The 17,068-nt window shown below is 44.0% G+C and overlaps 1 protein-coding gene across 1 annotated transcript in view; it reads right to left on the bottom strand.

Moving 5' to 3' along the window:
• Positions 1-17,068, bottom strand: part of LOC115107188 (vesicle transport through interaction with t-SNAREs homolog 1A-like) — a 201,006-nt gene that overhangs the window by 73,445 nt on the left and 110,493 nt on the right. The window contains 2 exon segments of the mRNA XM_065007930.1: positions 272-333; positions 4,932-5,002. Of these exon segments, the coding sequence (XP_064864002.1) occupies positions 272-333; positions 4,932-5,002 (133 nt within the window).

Here is a 17,068-nt window from a genome sequence, read left to right as displayed (position 1 = left end):
TTATCCCAATCACAAAGGATTATGAAGAACAGCACAGTATACTATATGGGATAAATAAGATGTTGTGGGTTTGAGTGTGCATGAGTGACAGGGTTTATGTATGTGCTCATAACACATGTATTTACCATCTGTGTATACTGTATGACTGCCGTTCTAGGCCTTTCTACAGTGTATTTGTGCTTAAATGAGTGGATGTAAATGTGGTTGATGACACAGTTGAAGACATCTACAGAGACGTGCAGTAGAATCATGGTCCCTACCTGCCTCTTACCTTCTCAGCATGCCGGTTAGGATGCGGGAGCTCTTGCCCAGGTTGGCGTCTGTCTCTCTCAGCTAGAAGCAGGGGAAGGAGAAAGGACAGGTGTAACACATATAGACATATACAGTCCATATACACTCACATCTAGTACTGGGTCGGGCCCCCCTTTTCCTCCAGAACAGCCTGAATTCTTCAGGGCATGGATTCTAAAAGGGATGTTGGTCCATGCTGACATCAAGCAGTTTCTGCAGATTGGACACCGGTACACCACTGCCACCAGCCTGTACTGTTCACACCAGGCAGGATGCTTCCATGGACTAATGCAGCTTACACCAAATCCTGACTCTGCCATCAGCACGATGCAACAGGAACCGGGATTCATCAGACCAGGCAATGTTTTTCCACTCCTCAATTGCCCAGTGTTGATCGCGTGCCCACTGGAGTCGCTTCTTCTTGTTTCTAGCTGATAAGAGTGGAACCCGGTGTGGTCGTCTGCTGCAATAGCCCAGCCATTACAAGGATCAAGGATTTGTGCCTGCCGAGATGCCGTTCTGCACGCCACTGTTGTCCTGCGCCGCGCCTTTTGTCTTTTTGTGGCCCACCTGTTAACTTGCACGATCCTTGCCGTTCTCCTTCCACCTTTCGTATCAACGAGCAGTTTTCACCCACAGGACTGCCGCTGACTGGATGTTTTTTTTGTTTGTCGCGCCATTCTCTGGAAACACTGTCGTGGGTGAAAAGCTCAGGAGGACGGCTGTTTCTAAGATACTGGATCCAGCATGCCTGGCATCAACGATCATACCACACTCAATCTCGTAGGCCACCTGTTTTACCCATTCAAATGTTCTATCAAACAGTAACTGGGTGCCGGTCTGCCTGCGTTATATAGCAAGCGAAGGCCACATGACTCACTGTCTGTAGGAGCGATGCATTTTCGTGAACGGGGTGGTGTTCCTAGTATAACACAGCTCAGTTGTGACTGAGAAGTGAGTGAGACAGAGAGATGGAGAGAAACTAACACGGAACCCCAACCAGCTGTCACACCACACCAAAGGCGATCACGACACGCAGGTCAAAATATCAAAACAAACTCTGAACCAATTACATTAATTTGGGGACAAGTCGAAAAGCATTTATGGCAATTTAGCTAGCTAGCTTGCACATGCTAGCTAATTTGTCCTATTTAGCTAGCTTGCTGTTGCTTTGATATTTTAACCTGCGTGTCGTGATCGCGTTTGGTGTGGTGAGACAAAATACATTTATGCACGATGGCACACGCTCGCAGCCGGTTTGGGTTCCGTGTACCGCCACCGACCTCGTTCGTCTTTCAGTCACCCACGTTGGTATAACCAATGAGGAGATGGCACGTGGGTACCTGCTTCTATAAACCAATGAGCAGATGAGAGAGGCAGGACTTGCAGCGCGATCTGCTTCACAAATAGAACTGACTTCTATTTTAGCCCTTGGCAACGCTGGCGCGCCCGGGCAGTGTGGGTGCAATAATTGAATAATATAGATTTCTACATTTATTTTGCAACGCTCGCGCACGCAACATGAGAGGTGTAGTCAGGGTATAAGAAAGAATATAAGAGATTAAAGGAATGATCCACACCAAATATATATATATTTTTCTCATTAGTCCACTGTTGATACAGTTCCAAAATGATTTGCTTGGCAGCAGTCAAGTTCAGGATAGGATACTTCAAAAAGCTAATTGTAACTTGCCGCATCATGATGATGCAAAATGTGGCTAGTTGCTTTCTGAAAGTCCTATGCTGACGTGCAAAACTGGGCTAAAATTCAGACAGGGAAAAATACTCTGGAAAGAGACGAACACAGCAAATGAGAGAAGGCCTGTAGAATGACTTTGTGCTGCGACTACATCTGTGTGTGGAGTAAAATGCTGACACCATGACGCATGAGAAGCCACAAGATGGGGGGGGCTTCACTGTGTAAGAGACTATTCAGAGACAGGGGGGGGGGGGGGGGTTCTCTGACCTTCCCTCTCTCCATCTCTCTTCCCCTGCAACCTTTGGCTTTGCCTTTCCCAAAACCCCCAAATATCACCAGCTCTTTAGCTATTTAACTCTTACTATGTTCCACACTCTGACCCTTCACCCTGACATTTATTTACCCTTTTGCCTCTGTTGTCTTCATATTTTCTTTTCACACTTTTTCACTCCTTCCTTCCCTCTCGCTCATCTCAATCTCCTTATCTCTTTCCCTCTCTCCATGTGAGGGTTGTTCTGGCAGGCGAACGTGATGGATGGCAAGCTGAGCTGGCTCAGATGTGGTTTTGGTAGCTGGCACTAACACCAGCCATACAGCCGCCTGAGGTCTCTCTCAAACCCCATGGATGGGTCGCTCCCCAGAGACTTCCAACTTTCGCCCAAAATTACACACACATTCATTCATATTCTCTCTCTCTCTCTCTCATATATCAAAAGGGCTCATTTATAAGATATAGCCTGAGATTGATGAGGCAATAAGGCAAACAATCTATTCTAATTAAGTATTTAAGGAATTAATTTACTGTGAGGATTGGTGACAGTGCTCAGTGATTGAAGTTAAAAAAAACAAGTTCAAGTGTCTGCTGTCGACTTCCACTTATACCAGAAACAAAAAAAACACAACAAAACCTTTGACACCTGATTTGACTAAGGGAAAGCCATGCTGAGTGCATGCGTGTGATTAGTGAGTGAGTGAGACTATTGTGTGTGTGCCACTCACTGTGAACGCAAGTGTGTCTGGGTATTTATGTTTAAACAATGCCCCCCCCAAACCCATTAATCCTTTGTCTTTTCCATGCAAGGATGACGTTTACCGACACTTCTATCCTGTGTCTTCACATCTTGTCTTTCTTCTCTTTCCCCCGCTCCCCATACTGCTTTTCGACCCACAAAATGTCTTTAAAAGGAAGAGGGGGGCCTGTGAGGGTTCATGGGGGGAAAAAACGAGAGAGAGAGAAAAAGAGACTATTCTCCTTAGACGGCAGGCAGACCTTTTGAAAGGAAATGTTGGATTTCCTTTGAAATCGCCTGCGAGGCCCACTGCCATTTTGTGATCTTTTAGCATTCTCCGTGGATGGGCCGTCAGAGCGGGGCCCCTCACCGTGCTGGAGCTCTGTCTACTCTACCTGTCTGTCTAGGGGAGGAAGGGTGGAGGTGAGGAAGATTACATAGGGAGGGACAGATCGACAGAGAAAGAGGGTGAGAGTGGGAGATGGTGGGGGAGACAGAGGGCCACAGTCTAATGCTCTAAAATTGAGAGTGATAGGAAGAGAATAGAAGTGATAGAGAGCAATATACTGAACAAAAACATAAACGTAAAGTGTTGGTCCCATGTTTCAACAGCTGAAATAAAAGATCCCAGAAACGTTCCACGCGCACACGTTTGTTTGTTCACCTGCGGGACCAGCCACCCGGACAGCTGATGAAACTCTGGGTTTGCACAAATGAATAATTTCTGCACAAACTGTCAGAAACCGTCTCAGGGAAGCTCATCTGCGTGCTCGTCGTCCTCACCAGGGTCTTGACCTGACTGCAGTTTGGCATCATAACCAACTTCAGTGGGCAAATGCTCATCTTCGACGGCCACTGGGATGCTGGAGAAGTGTCCTCTTTACGGATGAATGCCATTATCAACTGTACCGGGCAGATGGCAGACCGTGTGTATGGCGGTGTGTGGACGAGTGGTTTGCTGATGTCAACATTGTGAACAGAGTGCCCCATGGTGGCGGTGAGGTTATGGTATGGGCAGGCATAAGCTACGGACAACGAACATAATTGCATTTTATCGCTGGCAATTTGAATGCACAGAGATACCTTGACGAGATCCTGAGGCCCATTACCGCGCCATTCATCTGCCGCCATCAACTCATGTTTCAGCATGATAATGCAGGACCCCATGTCTCAAGGATCTGTACACAATTCCTGGAAACTGAGATTTTCCCTGCTCTTCCATGGCCTGCATACCAGACCTGTCACCCATTGAGCATGTGTGGGATGCTCTGGATTGACTTGTACGACAGCGTGTTTCAGTTCCCGCCAATTTCCAGCAACTTCACACAGCCATTAAAGAGGAGTGGGACAACATCCCACAGGCCACAATCAACTCTACGCAAAGGAGATGTGTCGTGCTGAACGAGGCAAATGCTGGTCCCACTAGATACTGACTGGTTTTCTGACGAACACCCCTACTTAAAAAAAAAAGGTATCTATATTCCCAGTCATGGGAGGTCCCAATTTATTTATTTAAATTGACTGATTTCCGTATATGAACTGTCACTAAGTAAAATCTTTAAATTGTTTTATGTTGCATATATATTTTTGTTCAGTGTAGAAAGAGAGAGGTAAAGAGAGTCACAAGGCCTAATGCTCAGTCAGTGTGTGTGTCCGTTCGTGCATGTGTGTGCACCCGTGTGTGTTTGCTCAGACAGTCTTACATCACACATGACATCATTGCATGGGACTCACAATGCTTTCATGAGTACAGCACTGGATGTTGACCATGTCCCTAACCAACTACACTGCCCTGTTGTCCTCAGCACTTTGTTCTGGCCTTCAATCTCACTATCCTTCAAGCACGGGCCTTTACACGCTCATTAGAGGCTAACGGTTCATGTCCAGTGCCTGTGCACTGCATGTGTGTGCGCGTGTGCACGTGTACTCACCCGATCTCTGGATCTCTGGATCTTCTCGCGGTCAGTGTGTAGGTTAGCCAGGATCTCTTGGCCAACTTGTTCTGAAGAACAAAGAGAGGAGAAACACAGTTATGTTTGCATGAAAACGCTGTGCCTGGGTTGCACCGGTCTTCCCTTTCATTCCTCACTGAACATTCACTGACAGAAGTTCAAGGTAAGTGTGTCACTTAAGGACATGACAGAACTAAATCCCGAAATTGAACCAGTGACTTAAATCCATGCTCTGCTACTGTTGCCAAATAGTCTAGTTCACAGCTATAGAGGATAGACATTGAGGTGTGTTTGTGTGTGTGTGTGTGTGTGTGTGTGTGTGTGTGTGTGTGTGTTCGCCAGCAGACGGCTAGCTATGCTGCTTTGCGCATGGTACTCCTCCTTGAGCTACAGCACAAAATGCTAGACGGACACACTACCCTTCTGAACACCAGCTTGAGAAGCTAAAACCTGACCGTGCTCGGCCTCCTTCAGCCAAGCTCTGTCGAGTTCAGATCAACCAGTCCACTAACTTCCCAACATTAGGGAACATTGTACCAAACCCATGCCGGGCTTAGTTAAGCCTTACTGAGCCTAGCTCAGAGCCTGGATCAGCTGTGCCGACAGCACCATTAACTTGAACACCACTAGCAACTGATCCTCATTTCAAGGCACAATCTTATAATAGATACATTCAGAATAAAACAGAACTATATGAAATTCTATTCCATTTGAAATAGTTAACATAGGTAAAGATCTTCATATTAAAATGCTAACAACTGCTTTCATGATGGCTTAATTGAATCTTCAACTTCTAAAGGTCTCAGTCAGGATATGCTCAGATGAACGGACAAGATGTTCAAGGTCTCACCACTATTCTATCACTTACAGTAGATCACAACTCGAGTATCTCACAACAATATCCCAGGCTGCACGCGACATCCTGCTACTGGAATCCAATCAGCTGATGCAATATTCATAAAACCACTCTTAATAAATGCTGCTCGTCCGTCGCAGATGTAAGCACTTTAAACGCACACTTCTAAAACGTCGCCAACAAGGCGTCTGACAAGCTCGTCAGTGGTCACTGTCATTTCCTGGTCCCTTGGGTTAGGCGGAGAGAACCCCCCCCCCCCCTCAAAATATAAGATCCCACCACTGTCACCAACTGTAAGCAGATACTGCATTAGGGTTAGAAATGAGGGAGGGAGATTTTTTTTCTTGTAGCCCGGATCAAAGACTGCTTTCAAACGCACCAAACAATCCGGCGTAAACAACGCACTCCTGACTAGATTACACTACACAGGTGCGGCACTCCAAAGAGCCCACGTGCCGCTCTGCTGGTTTTGGGGGAACGCCGCAGAAAAATGGGCTACATCTGGCAGCTAGACAAGAGAGGAAAAAGAGAGGAGGAAGAGAGAAGGGGACGGGGGGCTGTCGAATGAGTGACGCTTGTACTCCCTTTCCTCTCCCTTCCGTTCCCCTCAACGGGCACACAACGCACCTCTTTCTGCCTTCATTCATTTCTAAATCAGGGACGAGACAGATTGAAGGATACACAGATTAAACAAACAGTCACATGTGACAAATAGGGTCGATTAAAAGGCTGAATGCAGGTATTAGTAACCATGGTAATACACGCCTCCCAGTCCCCTCCAAAAGAACAAGGGATAAACAGGGAACGGAGCTGTGGCAGGAAGTCTTCTGTAAAGACAACTAGGCGCCGCCATCCGTCTCTGTCCGGGATGGGGCTTAAGACAGATGAGGGTGACAAGTGCTACACAAGTCAAGCCACATCGTCGTTGGCGTGGATGAAGACAGAGAGCGCGTTATTGGAAAACGCACACACTCAGACTGAGAAGATGGATGAGAGCGTTGCGGAAGAATAGGGCCCAATGATATCCTAATGTATTGACAGGGGCAGAGGTGCGAATGTAGTGTACAGGACCTCGGTCTGGAGAATATAGGCCTACGTTCAAGTAAGGCCATACACAATTTAAAATGGTTAACAGATGCACTTCACTTTTCAAAAAGTGAAAGTTGTACTGAAAAATGTCTGCTCGAATTATGGCTGCACGATGCCTCTTTTATCCTACACAAGAGGAGCATCTCTTGATTTGGTCGCTAGGTGTTGAACTAAGGCTGCTATGGTATTCTACATGTTTTCAAATATCTTACAAGGTAAGCTTCAATTTGGTCTGTGTTAGAGCTACATGGGGGGGGGGGGGGGGGGGGTGAAATTAATACTTAGGTTGGTAGGAACAAATCTAGCCTGTTAACATTGAATGTCCACCAAGTGACTATATATATGCGCATGAAAAATATGATAAATACTTGGATATCCCCTGTCCCCACCACAATGTTTGAGAGAGGTTGGTGTTGTAGAAGTGTAGTTTTTATAGTGAACAGTCACTTTTAGGCACATCCAGTGTGCAAAAACAGTGCAATTACCACATTTGGACACTTTGGAGAGGTTGAAATGACACTTGTAAATGTCCCATGACCACACTTACTAAAACAACTGCCCATTTCTAGTTGTTAGGTGTATCAATCCCATTTCTAGTTGTTAGGTGTATCAATCCCATTTCTAGTTGTTAGGTGTATCAATCCCATTTCTAGTTGTTAGGTGTATCAATCCCATTTCTAGTTGTTAGGTCTATCAATCCCATTTCTAGTTGTTAGGTGTATCAATCCCATTTTTTGTTGTTGATATTGTTCACATGTTGTGAAAGCCATCTTATGTGTTTCAGCTCTGGGAACCAATAATTCACTTATAGCAGGTCAAAGATTACTTAAAAAAAGAAAAAGGTTATTTGTGTGTGCTTGATCTTGTGTATTCTGAACTGTCACTCCTATCTGTCTTCTGATCATTTCCTCATCATCTCCCAGATGTCTTCCTTCCAAATATACCAAGTTTAGGCATGTCAGAGTCATGTAATTACGCATGAATAGCAGTTACTTTTGGGTATGTCTATTTAGGCGGACAAAGGCAGCCAATGAGAAAATGAGGATGAATTACTTGATATGGGTAGGCTACATTATATACATTTCCATGAATGTTAAACATGACCCGCTTCCACTTCTAACAACATTCTCATCAGCTAGCTAGGCTACATGTACCACAGCCACCACAACTGATTTAGGTGGCTGATAAACACAGCTACTAATCCTTCAACTTACTACCGCTACTGATGAAGCGCATAACCACTACGCCAACAACGGTGCAGACAGCGTCTCCCCTACATAGGTAAGTTGTAATTGAATGTCATAGCTGAGCCGGTGTGCTGTAAACGCAATCCCGTTATGATGAAGAGTCCCCAGAGCCGACAGACTGTAGAACACATTAAAGACTGGTTTCGGCAGCCAGGGCCAAGACCACAAGTTCAAAGAGAAACACGTCCCTTTAGCTGTGTAACCACAAATGGATGTTGCCATTAAAAATTCCCTCACCTCACCACACACAGTCCTGTCCCTTCCCCACTGGACCATTAGCTGTGTACACACACCGCCTCCCCACGGGGGGGGCTCACCCTCTACCCAGCTCCTCCATCTTCCTCTCCCTCTGTATCTTTCCATCTTTACTTCTCGATCACTCAAACACAGCCACTTGGAGCTCTTTGCGGTACATTTGGATTTCCATCGACAGCGTCGGCCTCTCTCCCTTTACCACAGTCACTTTCAAAGCAACAAGCGCTCAGTCTCGCCTCAGAATTAGGCGTTCATCCATGTTTCTCAAACTTCAAATTTCAAAGTGTTTATTAAGGTTAGGCATGAACTCTGAATGGATAAGGTAAGGGCTAAGGTTTGGGATAGGCTTAAAACTAAAATCTCAAAAACATCTTGTATTGCTGGATTTGAACTTGCAACCTTTGGAATCAGAGGCAGATGCTTACGCCCCATCCGCCATCCCCGTCCACAAAACAGAAACCTCTTGAAGGGAACAGCGCTCACTGTTACCCCTAATGGCCGGTTTCCACGTCATCTCTCGATGTCCTCGTAGATGGAAGGACGTCGAATCCTGACTTGTATATCACAGTGACCTGGCTGTTCAGAGAGTAAGGGAAATGTTGAGGAATTGCCAAATCTGTTACCTCGAAAGGGGAGCTATCGTTGAGAACTATCGGCTATTGTGGAGGAGGATGAAAGAAGGCTTTTCTAATAACGTCTCCTCCCCTGATGATATTCCTTCCTGAACACAGGAAGAAAGGAAAGTGTCCCCCCAAATCCATCTCAACGTAGGCTGTATTTAAGCTACGATCAACACGCAAATACACTTCAAGTATGTCTGATCACACAGTTCATCATCATGGACAGAATCTCACGTTGAAATAGAGGTGTTAGATACTTTTACCTGTAACAGTTTGTGATGTTTTGACAGCTCATCGCCAGGCTTTATGTTCCGGAACGGTCCGTTACACTACAGACGGCACTGTGTCAACACGTCATAGTTTCTGACAACGAGTGAGAATTGTAAAATGTAGAGGGATTGGATCAGAGAGAATTAACAAACAATGAGAAATCAAGCTACTCTAACTTACTACGCAGAGTTATTATCATCCGCCACTATTTATGAAATGTCATGACCTTTTCCCACAATAATGGAAAATGAGCTAAATGAAATTCACTTCAAATTCAGAATCACTGACACTTGCCTCTACGCTCAATGCTCCATTGTTCCATTGAGCAAGGCATTTAACCCCAATTTGCTCCAGGGGTGCCGTACTACTATGGCTGACCCTGTAAAACACATTTCACTGCACCTATCCGGTATGTGACAAAAAATAATCACACCACCACTATAATCACACCCCCACTGGAGAGCAGGAATTTATATATATTAACTCATTAACTAATGCTCTTTAGGGAGATTAGCAGAACTGACTAGATAAGAACAAATGGTGCATTGACTCAGTTTAGCTTAAGCAGATAGTGATAAAATTCAATTGAACATTATCCAAATCCATCCATCCCTCCTCCTCCTTTTTGGTTCTTTGACCTAGTGTTGGAAGAGATGCATTGGGTCTCACCCATAGAGACAGATGGAGGACTAGCGCCCAAAAGCCTGTTTTAGCATGGGCAGTGGCATCGAGGACCATTTTGAAGTAGTCAACTGGGTGGGACTTCCTATGGGTTAAGGAAGGATAATCCCTGGGGAAAAGTTCTTATTTTGTACACTCCCCTGGATCATTTTATTTACACTCATCAAAGTTGTACACGCTGAGGGACGTTGTACACGCTGAGGGACATTGTACACGCTGAGGGAAGTTTGTTATGCTGAGCCCACAGGCCATGTGTCTAGTCTTGGTCACAATGACTGACCTGGCTCACAAAGTCAAGAGGGCCAGAACCAGGTCATTGGGGGTCATGCAGCATCTGGTGAATCTACAGTGTGATGCTCTTACATGTGAATGTGTGGTGGGTACAATGGGGAGTCCAGCTCACTCGAGTGGGTGCTTATATTTAAGTCACTTGCTCAAGGGCACAGACAGATTTTTCACCTTGTCGGCTCGAGGACTCGAACAAGCGACATTTCGGTTACTGGCCCAACACTATTACCAATAGTGTTTAGTCAGCATTTTATTTGAACAGCAGTGGCGGGATAAGCTGAGCTGGAAGAGCTTTTCTTTTCTTGCATGAGTTTGCATAGATGTGAGCAGATAGGGGTGAATACCAAGCAGGCAGTGCACTGACCAGCCCTGCTGTGGGCCTTTGTCTGCATGTGTATGATGCTATGAGCAGCGGCGTGGTGGGCAGTCAGTCCGGGTGTATTTCTGAGGCCTTTCTTCACTCTGCTGGGCCGTGTTTTATTCATGGCCTGTGCCCTGACCCCGCAGAGCTCCTGTTCTGACAAATCACTTCTGATTAAGACAGATCTCTATTAGCCACTCAACTTAGCCTATTCATCATCCCCCCCCCCCCCCCTTTCCCCTGCTCCTCCTCCCTCGCTTGTCCGTCAGACCGGAGCAAGACGCAAAGGAAATGTTCCGCCGTGGTTTTAAATGGCTGATTATGGACAATTGGCGGATGGAGAGATGTAAGGGAGTCTTATGGGTGATAAGACGCAGGTTTAATGGGTATAAATGACCAGGCCGACTAGGAGGACCAGCTGGTAATAGAACCATTTGTTTCAGGCAGAACAGGAGTGGGAGAAAAAATGAAGACTGTTTTTCTCCAATTGAACTCCCCTGCCTGCCTGCCTCCCTCCCTCCCTCCCTCCCTCGCCACCTCAAGTTCAAACACTTCCGTTCTCATATTGACTTTTAACAGTAAGGTCCCTCTCACTCGTCCTGAATGAGAATAGATGAGGCTCGGAAGCGAGGCCGGTTGTTTTAGATTTATGAAACGACTCAGACAAGCACACATACAGACACGGCTGTAGACATGGCCTCAGACCAGACATACACACTCAGATACCCAGGCACAAAGCAATGCACCAGCTTACAAATAAAAAGGGAACTTTAACGTTCAGCATCCCATAACCGACTTGTAGTATAAAAAACGTCATTATAAACTGGGTGGTTTGAGTCATGAATGAGGATTGGCTGAAAGCCGTGGTATATCAGACGGGTACGACAAAGCATTTATTTTTTACTGCTCTAATTACATTGGTAACCAGTTTATAATGGCAATAAGGCACCTCAGTTTTTTTTTGCCAATATACCACGGCTAAGGGCTGTGTCCAGGCACTCCGCGGTGCGTCATGCTTAAGAACAGCCCTTAGCCGGGGTATATTGGTCATATACCACACCCCCCTCAGGCCTTATTGCATAAATACACGACTGCACTGATGACACTCTGCCTACTTGAGGCAAAACTTCTAAAATCATCCAGGTAAAACAGAACCAGCTGTTCAACAGCTGTAAAGTCTTATTGTTTAAATCTCCAAAACAATACTAAATTAACCTGAACAACAATAGTGGAGGGCAAAGGGAGTATAAGGAGGAGGGGGGGGGGGGGGTTCCGTCAGCAAATTGCCTGGAATTACTGAACCATCCAAATGAAAACTAATGGGCTTTGGGCCACACTGTGATTGCCTCAACACACAGACGTAACACGGGAACGACACCATACAGGGCCTTCAATTAAAAACAGGGAATTTCCACGGACGGCTGGTCAGCCCCATACATCTACAGTGTCCCCACAGCAACGCTGGTCAATTCTATGGATCAAATGGACTCGACTGATTCATTCCATTTCCACTGCTCCCGGAAATATCTGTACGTGTTGATTCAGCTTGTGGTCAGAATGCGCAGAACATTTAAGAAGTGGTGGAATAAAAACAACCATGGTTCATACAGTATAAACACATCAGACTCCTTTCAGCCCTCGGTAGCGTGGATACAATGAAGCCATAGACTATGAAAGAAAAACTGCCTTTATAATAAAGCTTCACAACAAGGTGACAAATCTGCCGATGTGCCCTTGAGCAAAGCACTTGACCCCAATTGTCTGCCGTTATCTGTTGATAACCCTGGCCGTGATCTCACTCTCCGAGGGTGTCTCGGGGCGAGCTGGGATATGCAAAAAAATAAAAAACATTTCCTAATCACACACATGTATAATACACACTCGTACATATTTGAAATAGGACAAATAAGGATACAACAAATTATTATTATTAGCGTATTACTTACAATACGTAGTGGGGAATACATTAAAGCTTATCGTTTGTGTAATGGAGAATAGAGATGACTATCACAGTACAGACAACTGACATTCTCACCGCTGACAAACGGTCTCCATGTAGAAAGGAGAGATACTGAAACTGGATAGAAAGATGAAGAGATCACAGGGAAAAGATGGAAGATGAAAACGTATGAAACAAGGATGAACCACCCCTAAACCTGGCAGCCACAACGGGAGGTATATACCTGAAAAACCCCAAATATCCCATTTACCCCAAAGAAGTTTGTCAGTTTAAGGAAACGGACTCAAGGAGAAAACGTGAGGGGGAAGAAGAAACTTGACATTCCCCAGTTTCTTTTTCAACAGTTTAGGAACGATAATAATCGCAATACTCCTGATTAAAGGCTTTCACGTCTCTAATCAGAAAGTTGACAGGCAGATCAAAGCGCGCAACATGATTTTTTTGCCTTTTAATTATCTGTACAACACCATACCTCAGGCTGCTCTTCCTCAAACTCTCACAAAAGATGGCAAAGGAAGATCTAACACTTCTTAACAGTTCATTATCCAATAAGAAGGAGAAGAGAAAAAAAACACTCCACACACAACTATTTTGAAGGGCTTTAAAGCAATCTACACAATTAGCAAAGACCTGGGGGAGGCCTGTGGTCCTCTATTAGCACATCCCAAATTGAAACACCTTAATTATGTTTGTCAAAACGGACACCGCGTCACCCTCATTTGCATGTTTTGACAGGGCCCGTTGTGATTCAAGACCCCCCCATCGGAACACAGGGAGTATTTAGCAGATTTCAACACCTACTGATTATACAGTTTTTCCCTCTGAATAAATGAAATGACTCATTAATTTGTGCTTTGTTTCAGATCCTTTCCCCCTCCCCAATTATCGGAGAGAGTTAAGAGTATAATGGAGGCAAACAATAAGTAACGTGTGCATAGGCAGAGTGCTCACTAGGGCTGTGGCTGTGACGAAATTTCCTCAGCTGGTAATTGTCAAGCAAATAACTGTCGGTCCTCATAGTAATAACTGTTAATTAACATAAACACATTTAGCATCTCCTGGCTTACAAAAAGCCTAATAAATCAGTGTAATATGGCCTACTCCTTCACAATAAATACATGATTTATTTTAGACAGTTCTAAAGAAACATGATATGAAGAAAATGTAGTCTATTTCAGAATAGCATACTCTGAGTTGTCCTTATGTTAGGTCCTGATCTGTGCCAAATGGCTGCGGGCTACACTAGTTCATTTAACAGACAAGATTTGCTTATAATTAATTATGAAGAATACAATGAACATTCGGCTATTCTGTGTTGAGCGGTTAGCAAAGAAATATGTACTCCTATATGCTTAATTTAGAGTTATTAATGTAACTTTAGATGTTCTACAAACGTTGGGTTATATGTTTTGATTTTTCATACACTAAGGCTGCATGATGTGACTAATGATGTTTTGAAAAAAGTTGCTTGAAAGGCATGAGCTCGGATTTGTTTGTTTTTTGCGCAGGCTGTACACACTCCAAAAGTCTCTCATTCACAATTTGACAAGCACTTGATAATGCCTTGAATATCACGGTGGCATCCCCTTTGTGGCCGTAATGCACCCTAAAAAAATTAATACCTTTTGCAGCCTGGAGTGCTGCATTGTGCCCTTCTCCCTGAGTGTGCTGTACAATCCGAAGCGTCTCTCACTCACACGGCTCCCAGTCACATGATTAGGTCTTTCTCACAGGCTACAAGTGAAGACAGACACATCGGGGTTGCAACTGCGCGCGTCCTTATCCAATTCCGAGGTGCATATTGAAGATATTGGAAGAACAACATGAGTAGGCCTCACAAACAGCAAAAGCACTAGCCTATGCCAATCTACTATCCCCCATAGTACAAAAGTTGACCTATTCTATTCTGTGCAAGAAATAAATATTCCAAACATAGTTTGGGACAGTTGTGGAATGCGATAGATCCCAAATGAATACAACCACTAGCAAACAGAAACTAAAAAAACTATTCTATGCAATGTGGCTGATGCAACAGATCAGAACGTTTATGTTAAAATGTTGATAAACTATTAGTCTATTTCTTCACATAATAAGCCCAGGAATGCGTACATTATATGGCAGTAGGTTATAGGCGTTAATGTTCCATTTGTGGAAAACACCATTATCAAAAGTGACAGCAAATGCAATTATGCATGTAATGCTTTTATTATAAAGGTGCATTTTTATGGTGAAAATTACCTCCCACAAACTTGAAACTCACGCGCTGCTTATGTATGCCAGTTAGGCTGTACACCCATTGTAAAGCAGATTAATGTGCTTCATTTTAAGATGTTATTTTGCCACTTTAGTTTTGATACAAACCTTTTTAAAACATATCGGCCTATGGGCTAGGCTACATGAGGGGTGCGACTATGATTTGAAAAACTTGCGCAAAAAAAAAGGCATGTTTCTTATGCTGGGCATCATTCACAAGTGACAATATATAATTAGGCTTGATTTAATCTTGTGCTTACATATACTAAATCATTTTTGTGTGAAATTTGTTTTGATTTAGAATGTACCATTATCATACACCTGTATCGAAACAGGGGCAGCAGGAAAAAAATATGCGTCATCTAAGGACTTAAATAGCGAATGGAGGATGCTTTTCCCCGTGGTTTATTTTCACGCCAGCCAAAAAATCCAATTGTATTGGTCACATACACATTTACCAGATGTTATTGCGGGTGTAGCGAAATGCTTGTGTTCCTATCTCCAACAGTGCAGTAATATCTAACAATTCACAACAATACACACAAATCTAAAAGTAAAATACCGGAATTAAGAAATATATAAATATTAGGACGAGTAATGTCGGAGTGGCATTGATTAAAATACAGTAGAATAGAATACAGTAGATACTGCTTTACTCATTTCATGTGTATATGTAAACATTATTAAAGTGACAAGTGTTCTTGGTAGGCTATACTCCTGTACTAAATATAAGCAAGGTGCTAAATATTAGAAAAGTTGAGAAATAAATATAGTAGGCCTAGCCTATAGAAAGCTGATGGGAGCCTCCTATTTTTAATAGAGGCCATCAACACTGTTTTCTCACGCAATTGCATAGCCTTGCATAGCCTATAGAAATGTTGTGCAACATGAGCTCATGGGCTCTCGTGAAGTGTTTTCTCGATGAGATTTGCATTGATGTCAGAGTGATTAGAGGGACAATAGAGTGCTGAGTGCCAGGCAGTTAGCAAGTTTGGTAGGCTACTAATGACCAGCAGCAGCATCAGAGTTTGGAGAAGCCTAATTACCGTGCCCAAAACGGTCATGTGAAATTTGACTGCCATAAGGTAATACGGTCACCACAACAGCCCTATGTGTGCAACAACTAGCCACTCTATCTATATGGCTATCCTGATGATTGCAGTTAACCGTTTCTGTTCTGACCAACATGATTAGAATCGGCCTGTCTGGTTGGACATAGTTTATAGGAGTCAACTGGAAAATTTCACAGGCCAACGAAGCCTTTGTTCAATGGAAAATAGTTTTGGACACCTATAAATACAAATGAATTATGATTTTCCAAAAGTTGAAAAGGGTGCCAAGAGAGAATGCTGAAGTTGAGATTAAAACATTGAGTTCTGGTGATATAATGCCAAAAAACAAGACAGAGACAAAATGCATTTGTGATCGACGGTGACCTTCTTGTGGCCTTTGTTGCACATGAGGTTACATAAGTTTGTTTGCATTCGGCACAACGTTTAAGGTGACCGCAGCCGTTTCTTCTATGGAGCAACAGCAAAGCTCATGACTTTATCAGAACACTACATCTTTGTGGCCGCTCACAACAGCAAGTTTGTCTCTCGCTTTGGGGCTCATACTGACACACAGTAAGACAGCTATTATAAGGGAGGCATAGAGAGGGCACACACAAAAAGAGACGCATCATGTGCCCCATTAACAATGAGCACGGCCACGGAGGTTAAGGACGATTACTGTCAGCAGCCTAGTGTGAAAACACACGTGGCAGTGCCAACCAGGGCACCGCTAAGGACCCGATGACACTGACAGTGCCTGAGTACAGTATATGTGAGTGTCCAGTTCACATCGTTTTGCCCACGCAAGACGATTCAACAACTGAACAACTGTTTCTAAAAGTCTGTTCAACTAAGAATGGGGAAATCATAGCCAGCTTTTTTTCCTTAATAAAATTTCACAAAAGTTGAGGTAAGAGCGCCTTGGCATGGTAAACCAGAGCAAAACAAATGAAAAGTTACAATGTGCTGTACAATATACCCTGCTGTGAATGAAAACTTCATCTATTTTATTCAGTGCATTTGTTCTGTAGCTACTTCACTCAGTGGATGGGATCTTGGATTCTCACAGCCTCACAGCTTTTCCTGAAAACGTCAGCTTCAAGGATCCAACAAAACATACTGTGTCTTCAGAAAGTATTCACACCCCTGGACTTTTCCCACATTTTGTTATGTTACAGCCTGAA

The sequence above is a fragment of the Oncorhynchus nerka genome, linkage group LG23 (genome assembly GCF_034236695.1).
Source record: "Oncorhynchus nerka isolate Pitt River linkage group LG23, Oner_Uvic_2.0, whole genome shotgun sequence".
Classification (NCBI taxonomy): domain Eukaryota; kingdom Metazoa; phylum Chordata; class Actinopteri; order Salmoniformes; family Salmonidae; genus Oncorhynchus; species Oncorhynchus nerka.
This window is presented reverse-complemented; position numbering and strand designations above follow the sequence as displayed.